The following is a 22,489-nucleotide window of genomic DNA, read 5'->3' on the forward strand; positions in this document are numbered from 1 at the left end:
GAATGGTTCTCATGCCAGCTAATTCAACTTTCAATCTCTCTGTTTAGTCTTAATAATAACTTCAATGTCTATGAAATTATTTCAAAATTGTGGAATTTGCCTGCAACTAAGATCTAATCTTGATGTGTTCCCAGATCACAAAACTCTTTATCTGAAAATGCATTTGCTGCAATGGCATAATAACCGTAAAACATTTTAATGTGAATGAAAAAAATTGTTTTTTTTGTTTTATTTTTTACAGTTTCAGTTGTTTTTAATTTTGCAGCTTGGGAATTCAGCCATTATGAGAAAGGCCTTTATAAATAGTGCCAAACCTGAAATTTCTTGTAAAAATGACTTGTATTGTTGAAAAGAAATAACAAAGACTATGGTAAAAACAAAACTTTTTAAGTAATTTGTATTTGGTCAAGAAATGAGAGCATTATGTCAAAGTTATCTTTTAGGAATTGCAGACAGATTCTCTTCAATACAATCTCGAGACAGTTATAAGCTTGACATTTTTTACTTTAAACCCCACAAAGAATACCAAAATAAATTTTGATTCCAAAACTGATAGCTTATTCAACATGTATTGATGCTATAATATTTTTGACATGCATTTTGCTTTTATTTATTTGTAATATCAATTAATATAACCATATATTCATTTATCTGTTTTTTTGTTTTTGTTTTTTTTACGATAGCTAGATTAATTAACTGGATAACTCTAATTTATAAAACATTGATTGTGCAGAATATGCTAACAATTATTATAAACAGCAATGCATTGGAATTACTTTACAACCAGTAACATGGTTCAGAGTAACACGTAAAATGGAAGAGACATTCTCTCTGCATGTCTCAGAGATCAAACGCCTATGCTATGCAATGACCTGCTTCTGTCATCTGAACTGTTATATACCTGCTAATTGTACAACACTAATTGTAAAGACAGAAAAACTGACAAATCCTGTAAACACAAACTTGATGACCCCCACTCACATCACCCCCAAGAGTTAAGCAAACAGCCCTCTTTCTCAGCAGAGCCCAAGCATTAGTTCTAAAGCTCTGTTTATATTCATTATCTCCTTTCATGTAGCATTATTTGCCTTGCCAAGAAAGCTGGCTGAAACTAAGAGAGAGACAAAGAGAGAGAGACAGACACCATATTCAAGAGTTACATAATTTACAACAAAAAATACAACTCGCTTTTGGCACCACTCTGTGGACGTTTCACTAGGAAACAGTTGCTCACAAGTGTCTATACATTAAACCACACTTTCAGCTTCAGCCACTGGGGGCAGCGATTTGAATTTCGGTAAGCATAGAACGATTTCGGCTGCAGAGCTTTCGACCTTCTGTCACCAATTTCACTGTGAGATCAGTCTGCATTAAATACTCATTTTATTCTATTTTATTGAGTACTGTATCCAAGATGTTCACAAATCTCTGACACAGAGTCCACGTCAAAGTCTTTTGTCATGAATCTAGGTCAAGTTTCAAGTCTTTTTAAGGCCAAGTCCAAGTCAAGTCTTAGTCTTCTGTCATGACTCGAGTCCAAGTCAAGGCTTTAATCTTTTTTGGTAACACTTTTCTATGAGCTGCAGATTAGTTTAATAAACCCTGCTGCAGAAAAATGTTACATATATTTAAAAAAAAATAATTATTTCTATGGATTTCCAGACTGATAACACTGAAATTGGGTGACAGTATGTCAAAAGTTTTGCTGCTGAAATCGGTCTGTGCTTACCGAAATTCAAATCACTGCCCCCAGTGGCCAAAGCTGGAAGTGTTGTTATTTCCGAGTGAAATGTCTACAGAAAGGTGCCAAAAGTGAGTTGCATTTTTTGTTGTATATGATGTAATCCAGTCAATAGGAATGTATATTTTATTCACTCTACCACCTAACCCAAAACCCCAGCCCCAAACCTAACCTTCACTGGAGTAAAAATGTCCTTTTAGAGCGAAAAAACAACTTCTGAATCATGCTTACCATTGTTTATATGAATGCGATTACTTCCTGGTTCCCACAGGACCAGAACCCATGTCTTGGGCGTAGCACTAGAGGGAAATTCATTCACACTTGAATTGTTGAAAAATATCTAATGGGGCGTGCCGTTTGTCAGTAACTAGGCTGTCAGAGGTTTATTTCAGGGTACATGAACTTTCGGAAACAACATGTTGATTTCAGTGTGATGATGTCGGGATTTCAAAGAAAATGTGAGAAAATGACCAGGCATTTTCACAGGAAAAAGCAACAGAAAGTGTATGATAGGCCTTGTATCTAAACAGTGTCACAATATTCAGAGAAAACCTTTCTTCTTATAGACAAAAAAGAATCTCTGTTTTTCAAGTTAATTGTTTTTTTATTTGCAACTTCAGTCTAATTCTTAGACTAAAGTTTCTATCTCTGACCTGCACCATTATTTTATTACTATTAATAGCAATTTATATTTTAAATGTTTTTTATTTTTTGTGCATTTTGTGCTTGTGCATTGATGCTTTACAAATATTGAAATACTGTAAAACAATCAGGCCAATTAAGTACTTTGAAATTAAAATCGAGAGAGTAATTATACAGACCTCATGCCATGCAAATCTACAAGCCAGAAAGACACACACACACACACACACACACACACACACACACACACCACAAGATGAACCACAAGAACATAACTTTTGACAGGTTAATTATGTAACAATGTCACCCTGCTGTGATGGAAATTAGTTCAAACTGATTGAGTCTGTACACGTACCAGTATATGGTTGTGCCTCTCAGCATGCACACACACAAGCAATCACACTCCTACATACTCAATAAACAGCAGTTCAATTATGTCTCTCTCTGTTTCAGTTGCCTCTAGGCAAAATTCACAGCTATATCACATCGGAATCACAGCACTCACTACAACAGGTTTCAATGCAGCTGCAGAGCCACAACACACACACAAACTCCTAAAGCACTTCACAATTTGAAACTGTGCAAAAATATTCTACCTGTCATGATTTCCGTGGCTAAACAAACAGCTCTAAACGTTTTCAGGTGGCCATGTCCAATCACTTATGTACCTAAGTACATGTGTGTGTAAAACATGAACAGTGATTAAACCTCCTCAGGGAGTAAAGGGAGATGCTTTGAAGTCAAACTTTGCTTAATCATGTTCTCAGACATGCAGTCAGCAACAGTCTAGAATGGCGTAAAAACAGTTGAATTTGTGATAACGAGCGTAGTTGGAACGTGACCGTTTTTAAAAACACATCTGGGTGCTGAAGGGAAAATGAGCATGAATTCACGTAGGAATCATACATTTTTAAACTGTTTACTTCTAAATTCCAACTTTAACAAACAAAGATGTTAAACTGATAAATAATTTGCTACTCTCTTATGATTTATTAAATATAATTGTAGATGTTTATGTCAAGAGATTATGGAGATTTCAAGAAAACAGTAGTCTTGCATAATCAGACTTGACTATAGGCATAAAGTCTGATGCACATGATAGCTTATTCTCTATCTAAAGTAGAGCAGATGAAGCCCTTAAGCTACTGAAGTCAACATTGAGAAACCTGCTTCACATAAACAACCATAAAACCTCACAGTCCATACACAATTCATAACTGGACACATTTATGATGAGGGTCCACTTTATATAGAGAATTAGTGTTCATGTTACTGTATATAATGTTATAATGTAAATCATGTTACATTTGTATATAAATACTGTGCCTTGTATATCACCATATAAGCACAGATTTAACAGTACTCATTTGCATAACTGAACTAATGCTCATCAGGCCACTCCCACTTTTTATCTCTCTTGCATTTTCATTTAGGATGTACAATCTTTATAGATATTACACATTGATTTATTGTTTAGTAATATGCTGTAATTAAGAGAATGCTGTTTTATTATTTTAATATAATTTATGTTTGAATTATTTTCATTTTCTTTATATCTTTTAAGATTATTTTTAGTATGTTTATTTATCTTCATAAAAATTTCACATTATATTGTTGCATAATATTATGCTGTAATTAAGAGAATGATGTTTTATTATTTTAATGTAATTTATTTTTATTATTTTTATTTTATTATTTTTAACATTATTATCAGAATGTGTAGTTATCTTCATAGAAATTACACATATTATTGTATAATTTTATGGTGTAATTAGGAGTTGTGACGAGGGGGAGGGCGTGGCCGAGCCGTGATGGAGTACGACCGCGCTGAATCAGCTGATCAGCGGGATAGCGAGATAAGGGGTAGCCGGAGACGGCGGTTCGAGAGAGAGACACACACGCAGCCGTGTCTGTTTGTGTTATGGTTTACTGTTACAGAGATGCTGAAACCTGGTAGGGAGGAGGGATGCGCTGTTACGGAGTCCTCGCCGCTGCCATCCGCCAGGGGATGCCTGGGGACGAAGGGGTCACTGCCGGCCACCGAGAGCCAGAGGAACCACTGCCGTCCGCCGAAGAAGGGGAGGAGTGGTTCCATCAACCAGGGTCCAGAGGACTCGCTGCTGTCTGACGGGGGAGGAGCGAGCTGGAGTCCGCCAGAGGGCAGAGGAGTGGTTGAGGACCGGGCGACAGCGCGTCCGGGAGCCGGCGAGCAATTTTTTTCTCTGTCTCTCCTCTCTCTCTCTCTGTCGCTCCACCTCGATCTTTCCCTCTTCCCCCTTCCCTCCTCCAGGGCTCCAAAAGGAAGGGAGGGGAGTGCGTCATGCCAGGCCTGAGACGGGCGATGGAGGATTGTGACAAGGAGGAGGGTGGGGCTGGTCCGTGAGGACACACAGCCGGCCCTGAATTGGGCTAATCAGCCAGTAGGGGGATAAAGACGAGCCATAGGCGCCAGTTCGAGAGAGAGAGAGACGCACGTGGCCACGTTGCATGTGTGTCTGTTTATGTTCGTTTTAAGTTCATTTAGATCATTAAACCTTTATGTTGACTGTTCAGCCAGTTCCCGCCTCCTCCTTGCCCATCCTTGAACTGTTACAGGAGTATATGATGTTTTTTATTTAATTTATTTTAACAATTTTTTATTTTCTTATTATTTTTTGAAATTTGTATCTGTGTGTAATTATCTTCATAGAAATTATGCATTAATGTATAATATTATGCTGCAATTAAGAACATATGTTTTGTATTTTAATTAATATATTTTTATTAACATTGTGTTATTCTTTTATTTCTCTTCTCTTTTGAATAAATTGCAATGGAGTCCTTGATTTTTGACTTTTCACTTTCTTTTTAAGATATACATTATCAAAGACATTCCAATGATTTCCATAAGTATGAACATTTGAATTTTGTGTGAAACTTTAATTTAAAGCTATGGAAGTAGTGATGAATTCCCAAACCATATTCTCCTTCATCTCAAGCAGCTCCCTATATCTTTACTTGAATGTTTTACTGAAGACAAGAGCAACTGATATATAACATGAGAGAGATGAGAGATGAAAAAAAGAGGAAGATACAGCGAGTAGATAGAGGAATGAACCAGTGGTGTGTGGACAGGCACAATGCCATCTCAGGGTTTGCTTTATTTTTAGGCCAGTGCAAAATTATATTTCACTTCCAATTGATGTTTACATTGTTTTCAGGCGAAACCCATACAGAAATGTGATACATGACAATATATGTAAAACACATACAGTGTACTATATGTTTATGTATGGTTTTCACTGATACTGTATAAAAAGTCACATACTTGCACATGTATGCAACAAAATTTCAAAATACTACAAAAAAATTGCTGGTTTTTTATATATATGTATATACAGTATATGTTACCATATCAAAGTGAAATTTGAATATATATGACCACATTTGAATATGAATTTTTTTTTTTTTACATGACTTCAAAAATAATAGTTACAATTATACAGCAACAAGCATATTTCATGTATCTATTACTATTAGCATTTGTCCGGCAATTATTAGCCCCATTCATACCGCCAGCGACAGTGACTGGGTGTTGCTAGTCTCTGTATTGTGAAGTTGCTAGTGGGTGTTATTGGTGGACTGCACAACTGGCCACAGCTTTAGAAAATTGGATTACAGATGCGATGTACTGCCAGATAAAGTAAGATATCATTCTAATTTGACAAGGAATCAATTCTCCTGCCTCTAAAAATAAACAATCAGCTGCTGCAGATGCTCCAAAGCAGCTGCTCAATCTCCGATGACAACACAGCTTATTCGTGATTGGCCAGACTCACAACATGACAACGGTGATGTGTGTTTCATGGGCTGTGTTCACAATAGCATACTACACATACTTATCTTACTACTCCTGCTATATAAATCTACGCAGAAATAAGAGTAGTATGGTAGTATGCCATAACCAAGGTCTTTATTCTGACACTTTCTGTTCCGCTAAACTCTCACAAATCCCAGTTCTTATAACAGTCCATCATGTTTATATTATGTTTATCATACTAATATCATGTTTATTCTTAAAAACAATTAATGATGATTACAAATTCTGACTCCTTTATTGGTATTAAAATAATATAGGCATTTATTGGACTTACTTCTTTAACCCTTTCACAAGAACAATGTTTCTGGTTATTATATGTAAAATTCAAACCTCTGTCTTTCTGAAATCCACTTCGTCTGCAATAAAGAATCGCGCAATCTTCCGTGACTGATGTAGGTTCAGCACACAACGAGAAGCGCAAAGTGTCCGGCTTGATGGCTCTCTTTTCAACTCCTCCCCCGACTACAGGCAAATCTCGCCGATTGGAAAGAAGAGTTCAAGTTGAACACACATATTGACTCCTCTCACGTGACTTTTCGTCTATATTCTGCGGTTACGCCACTCGCATTCACGCCACGTCTTAGGAGCTCAATGAGATCACAATGAGCTGAAGGGAGGTGAGAAAGGCGATGCCTCCCTCTGAAACTTTTTCCGCTAGTGGTGTTGTTAGATAAAATATGACTGCTATACACATTATTTGAGCTCACATTTCATAATATATTATTTGTTTTATTTATGTACTGTAAAAAAAAATGTCATCAGAATTTATTGAAGAGGCATTGCCTCCCTTGCCCCCTCGGAGAAAATGTCACTGGAGTGAACTCACCCACCCTGTTGTTGCTGTAAACGGAAAAGTTCACAGGAGAGTAATAAGCTTTGACTAATCATCAGACTAGCTGTGACAGCTGTACAGAATGAAAACACCTGCGTTTGTGTGCCTGTCACACAAAAAATCTTTCTGAGAGAAAGACGAGAGACAAATTAAAAACAGAGTGATAGAAGACACAAACTGGTGCTCCAGACAGGTCACAGACAGTGATGAAGGATGAAAAACAGTAGAAGAGGTCACATCTAAAGGGCTGTTCATGAGTTTCCACAGGTAAACTCCCTCATGGGTTACACTAATGGGAAAAACAGATGGTGCTCTCTTACACTCACACATACGTTTCTCAGCTGTCATTGAGGGAGGGTTTTACATGAAGCTATGGTACTGACTCTCTCAGTTGTTCAATTGTTTTCTCTGCTGTCTCTACTCTCTTGGTCGCTCTTGTGACTGTTCTGTTGAAATTCACAATAGCATAAAATCATGGCTATTTACAATGGCAAAATCAGTTTTTGTAATGACCTAGTTCTAAAGTTACACACACACACTCACGCTCACATAAAATTAAAAAAAAAAAGACATCAAACAATTTGCCACACTAATGACAAATGTCTCTCTCCCAGTCAATTATCTTGCATCTTATGTCAACATTAACATGACCAAAATCTTATATAATTGTATAAGTAATTTTATATCATGAATCTATCCATCCATCCATCCATCCAGTACATATATATACACCGATGAGCCAAAACATTTTGACTACTCACAGGTGAAGTGAACAATGCTGATCATCTCCTAACAAGGCCACATGTCAAGTTCAGGGTAGATTAGATGGTAAGCAAACAATCAGTTCTCTTAGACAATGTGTTGAATGCAGGAGCATTGGGCAGGAGTAAAGACCTGAGCGACTTTGACAAGGGCCAAATTGTTATGGCCAGACGACTGTGGACATCAATTTGACACGTGCCACCTACCTAAACATGGTTGCAGACCAGGTACACCCCTTCATGGCAATGGTATTCCCTGATGGCAGTGGCCTCTTTCAGCAGGATAATGCGCCCTGCCACACTGCACACATTGTTCAGGAATGGTTTGTGGAACATGATGAAGAGTTCAAGATGTTGCCCTGTCCTCCAAATTCCCCAGATCTCAATCCGATTGAGCATCTGTGGGATGTGCTGGACCAACAAGTCCGATCCACGGCGACTCAACCTTGCAACTTACAGGACTTGAAGAATCTGCTACTAATGTCTTGGTGTCAGGGGTCTTGCAGAGTCCATGCCTCGACGGATCGGTACCTTTTTGGCGGTACGCGGAGCACCAACAGCATATTAGGCAGGTGGTAATAATGTTTTGGTTCATCAGTGTATATGGTATTTATTCGGGATGTCCCGATACAGATACTGGTATTGGAATCGAGTCCAATACTGCACTCAAGTGCTTGTACTCGTGCTCATAAAAATGCTCTGATAGCAAAAACCGATACCATCTGACGTACAAATGTCACTGCGTAAACATTCAGCGCACAAATTAAAATCACGTTTGTCCTAGTGTGACTATTAAACTGCAAAACTGCTTTTTAATGAGATAAATATTTAGTTTACAAGTGCTGTGCGCTTCAAAGTAAATAGACCATGTTTTAAGAATGTATGAATGTCAGTGTGAAGTCAAATACTCATACCAGGAAGGTCTAAAACAATGTCATTTGTAGCGGTGAGCGCCAATTCACTATGTAGCACACTGCACACACAGTGTAGTCTGTGTGTGCAGTATAGTGAAATAGTATTTATATAGTGAAATAGTAGCCTTTTGCAATTTAATAATCACACTGGGTCATGTAGCGACCTGCATTTCCAGAGGCAAGAAACGACTGTCAAAAACACAGAAATGGAAAGGGCTTAACTCCAAAATAAAAGCTTCCGCCAAAAGAAAAGCTAAATTTAAATGGAAAAAGACAGAAATATATCACTACTGTATAGTAATGTAATATTACCACTACTACTACTACTACTAATAATAATAAATCAATAACAATTATTTTATATTTTCGCAATATCTCATACAGTATGTGATGCTCTGTAGTGCAGCACTTTATTTGACAAAAATAACTCCAATATTGTGTTTTAGACTGTGCTATGAGGTTCTATATAAAATCTCTTAATTCGATAAAAATAATACAATATTATGTTGAAAATTAAATTTTCTAATTTCATTTGATTGCGGTTTTAATGAATTCATTTATTTAGACCCCATTTTGATAATACAATTGATAAATAAACTGTTGAATATGGAATTAAAAAACAAAAAACAAAAAAAAAACACTATCTGTATCTGTGGTATCATTCCTAGTAAATATCTATTGACATATCACAATGGAAATTGGCGCGGGAACTCGAATGGGAAAATGGTTTATATATTAAATAACCATCTAGCAATGTCAGCTCCCCTTGCCCACAAACAACCACACGTCATATATCATAAGTGTGTGTAGATATACAGAATCTATGTGTGGTATATGATATAGCAAAAACGCACAGTCCACAAATGCCCTAAAAATTGCTCTGCCTCGGAAACTAAGGCTTGCATGTGTTTCAGGAGGGCAATTGCCTTGTGGAATTTACTGCAAATTAACATTTAAGTTTGGCAACTTTCTGGTATGGAACGCCCCTTTAAACAATGCAATCAGTTCTGATGGATAAAATCAGGTCTTGCCCTACATTTTTTCTCATTGAATATCCTGTTTCACTCTGAAATACGCCACATTACGAAAGTAAAGTGGGTTGCGAATGCTGCTTCATGTTACCTGTAAAGTCATCTTCCAATCCCTTTGTGAAGGTGTATTGTACTTTTACTTCACTTCCAATTTTGAGAGGACCACAAGCTGTGTACTTTTGGGAATGAAGACAAAAATCTTCATCCTTCTAACCAATCTCAGTATTTCACATTGAAAAGCCTGTAGGAACTTGACTGTGTGTGTTTATAAGCTCTCACTTCCTGCAGGCCACAACTCTCAACTCTCATGGTGATGTTAGCGTTTCATTGTTTCGAAATGAGCGGATAATCATCACTCTGGAGAACCTTCCGGCATTCCTTACCCCCAAACACCCGGTTTATATTTCCACTGATATTTGCTCAGTACTTTGACAAAGACAGTTAACAAGCATGAGCAAACACTGCATATGTAGGACGGTGTGCAATATATATTCAGACAAGGATCATGCCAAAAAAAATATGGAAGAATGCAAACAACTTTATATACAGTGGCCCCAAAAAGTATTTTGAACATTTAGCCACACTTAGGGCAAGAATGGTGCTAAATTAGATAACAATGTACCATACCAAGTGGCATTTAATTTAAAGAAACATAGCACAAGCATATTTACAAGCAAAACATTTAACAAATAAAAGTTTGTTGGGTTTTAATTGATAAAACAATTGATGTACTTTTACAAAATGAAGAATACATGTATTTAGACACTTCCAGTTGTTGAATGTTTGTAGACCATGTTCATAGTTAATGTGATGAACTACATCTTTGATTATTCTGCTAGGTCACCTGTGTGAACTTGGAGAACTGACTATTTGGTTAAAAGTAAATGTCTCAGAAAGTGAGGTTAGTTCTGAGAAAAGATCTAGAAACATTTGTTAGCAGATTCTACTTTGCTTTGATATTTTGTTATGTATTGCAATGAAATTCATACATTTTAAGTGTGGCTTGAGTGTCCATATACTGAACGTTTTTGGGGGCACTGTAAATAGCACATTTAAGCCAACAAAACATATCCCCTTTAGAAAATGATCTCACAGCCTTTCTGCATGACCAGGAGGGTTTCGCAGCCTACTGATTATAATCCACTAAGTTTGCTCGACTAAAACCTGGAGGCATGCCAGACCTCAACTCAAGGGTCCACTTCACCACAATAACACAGGCTTGGTACTTGGACAGGGGCGTTTTACACATGCACAGGGTACAATTTAGGCTGGTGAGGTTTTTAAGCACTTTTAAGAACCGGCTGAGTGTATAGAAACAGGCAATGAGTTGCTACGGTAATGAAAGAGCATCTTTTGCATGAATATGCATCTGGAAAAAAAGTATTGAGGGGACACTTTCAGTTGTTGCCATGTATAAGCACACATACCCCTATAGTTAGTGTATATATAGTGAGTGGTGACTATAAACTATAGTAAAAGCAGGGCTGTCAGACTCGCTATTTTGAAGGAACTCAAATTTCTACACAAAATGGGTCCACTCTTCACAGCATATAATTTGTTTGAGTGTGTTTTTTTTTAAGGGACTCACAGAGATAAGGATTTGGAAGCTGCTGTGGAGGACTTCGATGTACTGGTACTCCAGCAGGCAGCCCATGATTGATATGTAGGACTGGGTGTCCGCACCGCGGTCTGCGCTGGTGGGGATCTCTCGTCGAACACAGCCCGGCCCATGCTCGCTCCACCAAGAGTGGTGTGCCGAGATGTTAAAGGTCAATAGGTTGCTGTCCTAAAAGGAGAGAGTGGAGGAGACGTCATCAAATTCAGCCAAACATCAATAAAACCCATAAGGGAGTGATAGGGCTGCACACTGAAAAACATGCATACATAATTTAACATGGGGCTGACAAGATTTTGTTCCATAGACATAAGAGAGGGAGGAATGGCATGTATACAATATGAAAGAACTTTTTTTAAATTCAACAATATTTATTTGTACAACACAGTTAGTTCTGGTTCATTAAAGGGATAGTACACTACAAAAATTAAGGCAGCATAAAAGTAATCCATAAGACTCCAGTGTTTAAATCCATGTCTTCAGAAGCAATGTGATAGGTGTGGGTGAGAAACAGATCAATATTTAAGATATTTTTTATTATTTTTTTTTTTTTTTTTTACCATAAATCTCCACTTTCACTTTCAAAATGTGAAAGAATTTAACATTTAAATATTAAAATATTAAAATATTGATCTGTTTCTCACCCACACCAATCAAATTGCTTCTGAAGACATGGATTTAAACAGTGGAGTCTTATGGATTACTTTTATGCTAACTTTATGTGCTTTTGAGCTTCAAAAGTCTGGCCACCATTAACTTGCATTATATGGACCTACAGAGCTGAAACCTTCTAAAAATCTTTGTTTGTGTTCTGCAGATGAAAGAAAGTCATACACATCTGAGATGGCATGGTGGTGAATAAAGGATCAGATAATTTTTGGGTGAGCTGTCCCTTTAAGATCAAATGACATCATCGCTTTTAGTCAGATCCTCTCATCCACACTAGAATGCAGTTTTCCTTCACCGAAAATGGAGACTTTAGAAAATGCTCTCCATTACCGCATACTTTGGAAAACGATGTCATTAGTAAACTGAAAACAGATGTTTAAAACTTGGATTTGTGTGTGCATGGCCATAGAGTTTACAATAAACAAAAACTAAGGCATACCTAAGGCTGAAATTATCAACAAAACAAAGTTTGAATGGAGTTTGTGTGATTCGCGGTTTGGGCTGAATCAATTATAAAATATTAATAAAACAAACCCTATCCAGAATGTTTGAGGAATATCAATATAGTGCACTCTAATATCAGATTCAACTCTCAAGTCACGCAGTCTTACAAGTAAAGGTGTGGAGTAAATGCGTTAGCTCGTTCACACAACCTTTAGATGGAAATATGCTAAATTTATGACAAAGCTGCAAGTGTGAAAGTGCCTTATGATTTATTTGTGATACCTCACAGTTACTTGTGTACCAGAGCTGCTGCTGCCTTCCAATAATATCATGTCAGATCTTTTAGCGTCTGTCAATCCATACAGTTCTCAAGGTCACACATGATAAATGACACTTGTCAAAGAGAAAACCTATGGACTTCATGTGCTTATTAGAGTGTAACTTGTCTTTGACCTCCTTCTGGATAACAACAGGATAGAGGTGTTTGTCCTCTTTAGCATCAGTAGGTGTTATCATTAAAAGTATCGCTTAGGTCCAGAACACATTATATGTCATTGAGAAGAGTGTGTGTGTGTCAGGGAGGGTGTCGATTCAGACTGCCCTGCCTCGTATTTAATCACGGCCACAGTGTGAGACTGACAGCCAGAGCCTGCAGCTATGCATGAGAGGACAACCCCATCAAAACACCTCAATCAATGAGACACAGAGACTGAGATACAGAGGAGGGGAGGTCCTGTTTCATAAATATGCTTTATCTTAAAGAGTTTTCGGTCTCCAGTGTTGGGAAATGTTACTTCTAAAAGTACATAAAATACAAAAATGTATTATGTTAAGTTGTCTTGTGTTAAATTATTTTGCGCAACGTTTTCTCTCCATCAGTTTTCGCTCTCACTTTCAAAGCAAAAGCCATACAGCTGTCTCTGCATATTAAGCTGAGATAAAATAAAATAAAAAAATACACCTTTAAGTCAAAAGAATATCAAGTCAAACTGATTGTGAATTCTTATCAATGGCCAAGTGTTATCAAAATTATAGCTCAATATCTGCTTTATCATTTCCAGTATGACATTGAAGACCACAGTGAGACAGTAGTGTTTTGAGGTGTTTCACTGAGGGTTTAAGATGGACTGTGTTAATGCAGGGTGTGTGTGTGTGTATACATGTTTATGCTACATTGTGGGGACCAAATGTCCCCACAAGGATAGCAAAACCTGAGATCACCTACCTTGTGGGACCCAGCCAGTGGTCCCCACAAGGGAAATGGCTTATTAAACATACTAAACGATGTTTTTTTGAAAATATAAAGATGCAAAAAGGTTTCTGTGAGGGTTAGGTTTAGGGGTAGGAGATAGAAATTATCGTTAGATCTGTATAAAATCCATAAGATGCATGGAAGTCTATGGAGAGTCCCCACAATGATATAAAAACAAGTTTGTGTGTGTGTGTGAGAAGTGTTGTGGGGTTTCGCAGGGCTGAATAGTGGGGTGTTATGGGGAGCAGGTGGCAGAGGGCTGACTCAGGCATTAACCTGACAGATGGACACACAGCACTGCCTCACTGCTACATATGGACAGCAGGAGGACAAGCGGCTAATGGAGGTAACACACAGAGAGACAGAATGGAGGGGATCAATGCGGTTCTACTCGTTGCGTTCTGGACAGCAGATCTGTCTGCAACAGTTCATGAATATTCATGTATTTTGAGTTTATGGAGTGGAGGTGGGGGCTTTGGGGGGATGGTGTCCCACCTGTGACAGTAAAGAGAAGGATGGGAGTGACAGAGCGTAACTGTGTAAAACAGAGGAAGCAGAGTAAAAGGATGAAAGCAAAACCCCAAATTCAAGGTGGGCAGCAGTGGACTCAGTAAATCTAGATACATTACATCATTGTTAATCAGTAGAGAGAAGGGTGGAGGGGATGTTTGGAAGAATACATAATGGTAAAGAGAAGCTTTTCTTAGCTTTACTTTATCCCCAGAAGTTGGTTAAATCTGACAAACCTTTATTTGGGGATGTCTGGGAATGTTCCCTTTATTTGGGGATGTCTGGGAATGTTCCCTAAGGTAAAGGTGATTCATACATAAAGTAAACAATGTTTGTAGGGGCCAAGCACTGAAAGCAATAGGCACCTCTTTTTACATATGGGGGGGTCAATGGCAGCCCATGGAAACTTATGGTAAAAAGTTGAGAGATTTGGCACACTGGTAGAGTCTGAACATTCCTGGTGTCAAATTTGGAGTCTCTACCTCAAACCCTCTAGTGCCATCAAAAGTTCAAAGTTGCATTTATGTTTTGGCTTATAACGTTTGAACCAAATGGCCTAGAAGCAAAATATTTTTACTCTGATTATTTTGCTTATGCCAAGTCGAAAGTATACCATAGTTTAAATTTCCGGTTTAAATTTTGGTGAGATCCTCTACAGACCATAAAGATTAAAAGTTATTAAGAACTTTTGGTCTATTCTCATAAACTGTTTCAATGAATTTTTAGGCATGTCAATGTATAGGACATGAACATGTCAATATCCCCAGCACAGAAATTCAGGATTTGTTAGGAAGCTGCTTTGACAATTATTCCCATTTCCTTGGCACAGTCTTAGCCATTTTATCCCATGTGGTTGCGATAACGGTGGAAAACAAGGTTAAATCTGATAACAACAGCTCCTTACATATGTACCACATTAACTCTGTTTCACTCTATATGGATCTACTGAGACTTTGAGATGTTCTCCTACAATCTCACTCCAGATTCTGAAAGCGGATAAGTGCTTTCCGTTGTGGGAATAAGAGATTTGAGTCGAGGAAACTGGCCAAGCTGAAAAAACAGTCATAAACAAGCACGTACACAGAGAGGAGAATGTGTAAATTATAAAGCAAACTTGTTTCTCACTGCTAACATACTAGGGGCTAAATGTTTGTGTCCATGACCTGTCAGCACATGTAAAGAAAAGTGTATCCTGGGATGGGTGGTTTGTGTCAGGGTTGGGATAACACACACAAGTGCTCTAAGCTTCTGTTAATTTCTGTTTTCAAATGGAAAACCTTAGGGATTTAACCTGATTTCATTCCCTCTACAAAAACACTTCACTGGAACAATCAGTTGTTATATATTAGTTTCCAGAGTGCTCAATGCAAAGTGCTCAAGCATAAGACATGTCTCTGCTGAAAAAACAAAACAAAACAGCTTAAACCACCCTAAGATGGTTGGCCATTCGCAGAGGTCGCCTGGTCTTGATTGCAAGGCTTTTGGGCACTTGTCAGCTGGACACACTGGTAGACCAACTGGCCAGCCAGCTAAACAAGCTGCAGACCATCTTAACCAGGCTGGGAGACCAGCTTAACCAGCTGAAGACCTGCTTGGCCAGGCAGGCAGGCTACCTAGACCATCTGGAGACCAGCTAAACAAGCTGAAGACCTGCTTAACTGGGCTGGCAGACCAGCTAAACCAGCTAAAAACCTGCTTGGCCTTGTTGTGAGACCACCTAAACCAACAGAAGAAAAGTTTAACCAGGCTGGAAGACCATTTAAAACCAGCTGAAGACCTGCTTGGCCAGGAAGGGAGACCAACTTAACCAGGCTGGGAGACCAGCTAGACCAGCTGGAGACCATCTTAACCAGCTTAAGACCTGCTTTGCCAGACTGGGAGACCAGCGACACCATACTAGGAGACCCGCTAGACCAGCTTAAGACCAGCTTACCCAGAGTGGGAGACCAGCTGAAGACCAGCTTGTTGAGATTGTGAGACCAGCTAGACCAATTTAAACCAACAAAGACCAACAAACCATCTTAGGCTGTTTTAAGCTTTTTATTTTTCAGCAGAGATAAATAAAAAGACACAAAGCCACACAAACATATAAAAATGCAGTTTTAGACTGTCTGTAAAGACATCGCAAATGGTCCTGTTTAACTGTAAAACATGGTCATTAAAATGCCTCGTATTCATAAACTTTGACTGACCCCTGCATAACCCCCTCAGTCTCTCTTACCTTTGACAGACCTCCAACATCCAGGTAGAAACAGATGATGAAGACGTTCCAGGCCACCCACACTGCTGTCCATACAACGTACTGTCAAAAAGATCAAAACCAAACATGTTTAAACATGTTGATCACATAGGCTATATGTTAACAAGAGCAGCCTGCCTATCGGTTTCTTATTGTTCAGTCTGTTTTATACAGTTAGCGAAGCAAATAAAGGCCCTCAGCCAATACTCCATCAAAACTTGGATATATGTATAGATCTGCCTATTAAAATTTTGGTATTAAAATTTTAGTGATAAGCTTTCAGTGCAAAAAAGAAACAACAACAAGACACATAGTAAAATAAAATAAAAATAAGTGAAAAACATATACATAGAAATACACAAGACAAAAAATAACGAAATGTACAAATATTATATATTTGCAAATATACAATTTTGTGCAAGGGAATATAATGGTAGAAGAGGTAGAGTATGTTAAATCAATATACATGTTAATTAGGTATTGCACATGATTATATTGCACTGTAGTGAGTCCTTGAGGGCGGTTTTAACTGTTCATGAGGTGGATGACCTGAGGGGAAAAAAAACTGTTCTTGTGCCTGGCTGCTCTGCTGCTCATTGCTCTGTAGCGCCAGCCAGAGGGCAACAGTTCAAAGTAGTAGTGGACTGGGTAAGTGGGGTTCAGAGTGATTTTTTCAGCCCTTTTCCTCACTCTGAAGGTGTACAGTTCTTGGAGGATGGGCAGGGAAGCACCACTAATTCTCTTAGCAGTCCGAACTGTCCTTTGTAATAAATTAAGGCGCACAATGGACAAAGCGGTGCCCAAAGGAAAAAAAATGTCATGGTTTGAGATCATGGATGGTGTGCTGGGACATCGCCCCCGCTGTAAGTGGAGAGACCACTCGGGACAACATGGCAGTTACATTTAGTGAGCCTGTCAATGTTACCTTTAAGCTAATCTTTACATACAATATAAACTTGGTGTTCCAGATAACTAGATAACATGATACCTCAGCTCGAGCATCCCTCTTGCTTGTGAAATCGGCGGGGGTGTGTGAAGTTAGCACCAGGATGGCACATTAATGGCGGGTTTTAGGGCAACGCTGCGGTGCTATTGGCCCGATGGTGGGAATGCAGATTGGTTTTGTGTGAGGTCCAAGGCTATTGGCCCCGGCTGACCTGTTGATAGCCCTAGTTGATCGCGCTGGCTCAATGGTGGAAAAGCAGCTAATGACTGCTTAGTAGAACTGTATCAGCAGTGCCTGTGGCACGTTGAACTTCTTCATCTGGCAAAAGTTGTACAAACTTTGCTAGGCCTTTTTCACAATGTAGTCTAGGTGGCTCTCCCACTTCAGGTCCTGTGAGATGGTAGAGCCTAGGAACCTGAATTACTCAAGTGCAGTTTAGAATGGTGAGAGGAGTTAGTGTTGGGGTGTTTCTCCTGAAAACCACCAACATCTCCACTGTTTAGAGTGTGTTCAGCTTCAAGTGTTTTTTAACTGCACCAGTCAGCCAACTGTTTAACATTCCTTCTCTATGCAGACTCACCGTCATCTTAGAAAAGGCTGATTACTGTAGTGTCATCTGCAAAACTTCAGGAGCTTGACAGAGGGTTCCTTGGCAGTGCAGTCTTTTGCATACATGGAGAAGAGCAGTGGGGAGAGCACACATCCTGGATGCTCGGTATACTCGAAAGTGTGGCTCGCATCCCTCGTTTGCATCTCTTGATTCGCCTGAACAGCACCACTGCCTCTCTGACAAAAATGTCCAGCAAATTGTCTGAAAAGTCTGAATATTGCAATCATTCAGAATTGTGGTATATCAAAGCACATTACTTATTTGAAATTGATGGTGGCCCACTAAGTTATACATAAGGGATGATGTACCGTCAGCCATTTATTATCACAAAATGTTTAAATTATTTTGCGAGAAGGATCCGTGGAGTCAAACGAGAGACTTGAAATGAGCACAGCTATGTAGAAAATCGGTTGCCTGGTACAATGGTCAATTATACAGTTTAGTAGGGGTGGGTAAAAATATTGATTTTCCAATGCATTGTAATCTTCATTATCGATTCTTAAACCCCCAGATCGATCTTTAACTTTATGCGCAGCCGTCTACTACAATGAGAAGAAATTGCTCACATTTGAAACCAAATTTCGTGCTATGTGACTAAAATGTATATATTTGGCAACTTGCTGTTAAATGTTTACATTTCACTCTCCAGTAATTGTGTAGTATAGTGGTGGTGTAGTCAGCAGTGAGATCCTTTCACTACATGTTCAGAGTAAAAGTTGTTTGTGTAATATGTGTCCAAAGACAAGATCCACGCAACCCCTTTGTCATTGAGTAATGTCTCTTTTAATACCCTTTCTGTTGTTTATAGTCAGTAGCTGATCAAAAACAACATTTAATTATAATCACGCATAGCACAGATGAGATAAAGCCATTCTAGTCTCTCTCTTTAATGTGCGCTCATTTACAGACACTCTTTACAGAACTGTCGGTTTTCTTAAAGAGACAGTACCGCTTTTTAGCACGTGTAGAACAAATCAATGTAAACACCTGTGAATAGTACACATTATGCAATTTAACAACAAACATGTAACAAAATATAATATATGCAATATAATATCATATTTATTGATTGAATACATTTTCATATGTTCATTTTTACAAAGCTCAAATGTGACCAAAATGATGAAAAACTAATCAAATATAATTAGTAAAAAAAAAAAAAAATGTTCCTCCCTATTTCTCCCCAATTTGGAATTCCCAATTCCCAATGCACTCTAACCCTAAGTCCTCACGGTGGCATGGTGACTCGCCTCAATCTGGGTGGCGGAGGACGAATCTCAGTTGCTTCTGCGTCTGAGATCATCAACCCACACATCATATCACGTGGCTTGTTGAACGTGTTACCGCGGAGATGTAGCGTGTGGAGGCTTCACGCTATTCTCCGCGGCATCCACGCACAACTCACCACGTGCCCCACCGAGAGCGAACCACATTATAGCGACCACGAGGAGATTAACTTATGTGACTCTACACTCCATAGCAACCGGGCCAATTTGGTTGCTTAGGAGACCTGGCTGGAGTCATTCAACATCCCCTGGATTCGAACTCGCGAACTCCAGGGGTGATAGTCAGCATCTTTACTCACTGAGCTACCCAGGTCCCTATAACTAGTCAAATTTATATTTTCATAATGTACCTAGTTAGAAGGTCCCCAGTATAATTAACAGTATTAGCTAGGAGATAATTGCTTTCATATGCAAGCAAAAGGGACATTATAACTTAAATATACCCATATTAATCGATATAGAATTGAAATCAGAATCGAAAACTTGTGAATCAGAATCGAATCTGGAAATTTGTATCAATACCCAGCCCTACAGTTTAGTAGTCATTATACAAAATATTTGACCATAGAATTCCACGACTGACCAATCAGAATCAACTATTCAAGAGAACCATAGAAGGTTAAAACTCAACCTGTTCCAACAAGAGTAACACTAGAGCTACTGTTTCAGAGTGTATGGGAAAACGGAAGTCAAGTAGATGCTTAAAAACATCAAACTCCCAGTGAGTGTTTACAGCTCTTATCTTTTATCTGTAGACTTTTATCTGTCTTTGTTCCACCCTTTTTCTTAATTTACAGCAGAACTGTCTTCCTGCTCACCTTGTTTACCGTACACAACTCCATTCAATAAGGCCTTTACGAGCTCATAAATACTATTGAATTAGCACTCCACCCGGAGATAACACAAGAGCCTGCTGATATTTAGTGCTATCTAAGCTTTCAGACAGAGTTTGTGAGACAATGAAATGGGGTGAAAAAAGAAACGCCTGTTAAATTTTGGTAACATCGACTGGATCACAGGTTTCCTGTCAGTTCCTTAAGGAAGTTCAGCTTGAGACCTTGAAAATCAAGAAATTACAGAGTTTTTTTATTTTTTATTAGAAACGGGTCTTTCAACTCCACTAAGATTTTCTCCAAAATATAAAACGATCAGAGGATTTTCTTGGAGGAATTTTGGCTGGTCATGTGATCATAACATGGCATGTATTCTACATGTAGAATAGAATTGTTTTCATAAGGTTACTGATATAACCAGAGTCTTCATCTCATGTGAGTGCTCATGAATGTATACACATGTTTCAAAATTAATGTTTAGGAATAAAACATTTTTAATGAGGAAAATATTACTAAGTGCACCTTTAACTATTTATTAAACATTGGAGTCTTCAATTATATAGTAGTTCGCCATTGCTTCAGTTCGTGGATAATTACACCCCTCACCTATGGTAAATAAATAAATAAATAAAATATCACACAGCTTTGTGGCTTATTACTATAATGTATCTCAGCACAACCCTTGCACCATTTTACAAAAATGCTTTAGCAAAAATGTAACCTTAACATCTCTGCTTTTAAACCTTTGCACCATAGACTTCCATTATAGGTTCATTAATCTTAAAGCCTTTTTGTTGGTTTTTAATAATGGAGGGCTGTGTAGAAATTATTTTCTGTGGCATTTGACAGAATACTACAAATTCTGTTGATTGACATTAAATTGTATTTAATCCTGAACTATTACTTTAAATATTTAAGCTACTGCACTGTTTGCTTGACTGGATATTGTATCTAGTCATGACTCAGGAAAAAATACCAGCAGGTCAGCAAGACTGAACTAATAAGCTTAAGGCCTTAATACTTCTGTTTATAAGACGATGAATGTCTTATATAGAAACGGTGAATCTCAGACAGCATGATTCAGACTTCAAATCATTATTACATGGTGACTGGTGTAATTCTAACCTGTCGTGGAGCAAAAAAATCCTTTGTAACTCATCACACAGACACAAGCACGAGCAATACTCCCTCATGGTTCCCAGGAGTCTCAGTGCTGTGTTTCTCATCTCTTTAAAGCCTTGTTTCTTATCTCATGTATCACTTCTGACACTTAACACTTTTTCATCGCTTTGTTTTATTCTCGGCTGCTCAACTTTTTTGTTGCTGTGGTTTAGAGGAAGATGACATTTCTTTTCACAAATGTGAGAATTTTGTGTTGGAAGTTTAAATCATAAAAAGTTGACTTGGTAGATTCACGCTTAAAATGAACGCATTTTAAAGGTCTTTTTCCTGTGGGAAAATGGACTTAAAATATTGATGACTCATCATGTTTGCAGAGGCGTATGAACATTTTTGTTCAATAAAATGCTCTCTAGAATGAGAATGTCCTTCCCCATAAATTATTAATACAACCTGCCTCTGACTAGCAATAGCAAGTGTTGGACTATTGCATAAACTAAGTCTTTAAAATATGCTTGACTATCCAAAGTATTCAAATAGCTTGCTTTACCATGTCATTAACTACACTAAAAGCTTGATAATCCTGCTGAATTTGAAGTGAAGCTGTATATGGATTGACCTAGTGAAGAACTTAAGGGAGCAGGACTCTTATCATTTAATTCATGGTAATTAGTTGCATATTTAGGGGATTAAAATGCCAAATAATGTGTCAAAGTGTAAGGCCCAGTCCAGTGTCTGTGGGCCTGTGTGCAAGAGTAAATTATTAGCAAAGGGCCTGTCTAAGAGGCCTGCAGTCTTTGATCAACAGTAAGCAGATTTACATGTAAAGCATTATTTGCATATAAGCATGTCTAAAAGCCCTATGTCATATAAAATGTATTAACTGGCTGCTGTTATTGGGTGAAACAGATAAAATCTCACAAAACCTGTCACATTTCATCCAAACATCAAATAAAAAAAAATAAGAAATTATATTTCATGTGAAAAAAAAAAACAAAAAACAAAAAATTCTCCCTCCCATTCTCATTACCGTAATGTAAAAAAAAAAAAAAAATCATTCTCATTACTGTAATGCGAAAAAAGATTTCTTTTTATTATTTAAATTTACAGGTTATTAATACATCATGGTAGCATGTGTTGTGCTGCTTTTATTTTACAGTATGCTGATTTATATGCATTTTCCCTC

General features: G+C 38.1%; 1 protein-coding gene across 2 annotated transcripts in view; it reads right to left on the reverse strand.

Moving 5' to 3' along the window:
- Window positions 1-22,489, reverse strand: part of nkain4 (sodium/potassium transporting ATPase interacting 4) — a 93,803-nt gene that overhangs the window by 20,554 nt on the left and 50,760 nt on the right. For both annotated transcript variants that reach the window (XM_051661834.1, XM_051661833.1), the window contains exons 3-4: window positions 16,492-16,572; window positions 11,369-11,566 (exon numbers count right to left, since the gene is read on the reverse strand). In XM_051661834.1, coding sequence (XP_051517794.1) covers window positions 11,369-11,566; window positions 16,492-16,572 — 279 coding nt within the window. The remainder of the gene's footprint in view (window positions 1-11,368; window positions 11,567-16,491; window positions 16,573-22,489) is intronic.

Source organism: Myxocyprinus asiaticus, chromosome 29, assembly GCF_019703515.2.
Source record: "Myxocyprinus asiaticus isolate MX2 ecotype Aquarium Trade chromosome 29, UBuf_Myxa_2, whole genome shotgun sequence".
Lineage (NCBI taxonomy): Eukaryota > Metazoa > Chordata > Actinopteri > Cypriniformes > Catostomidae > Myxocyprinus > Myxocyprinus asiaticus.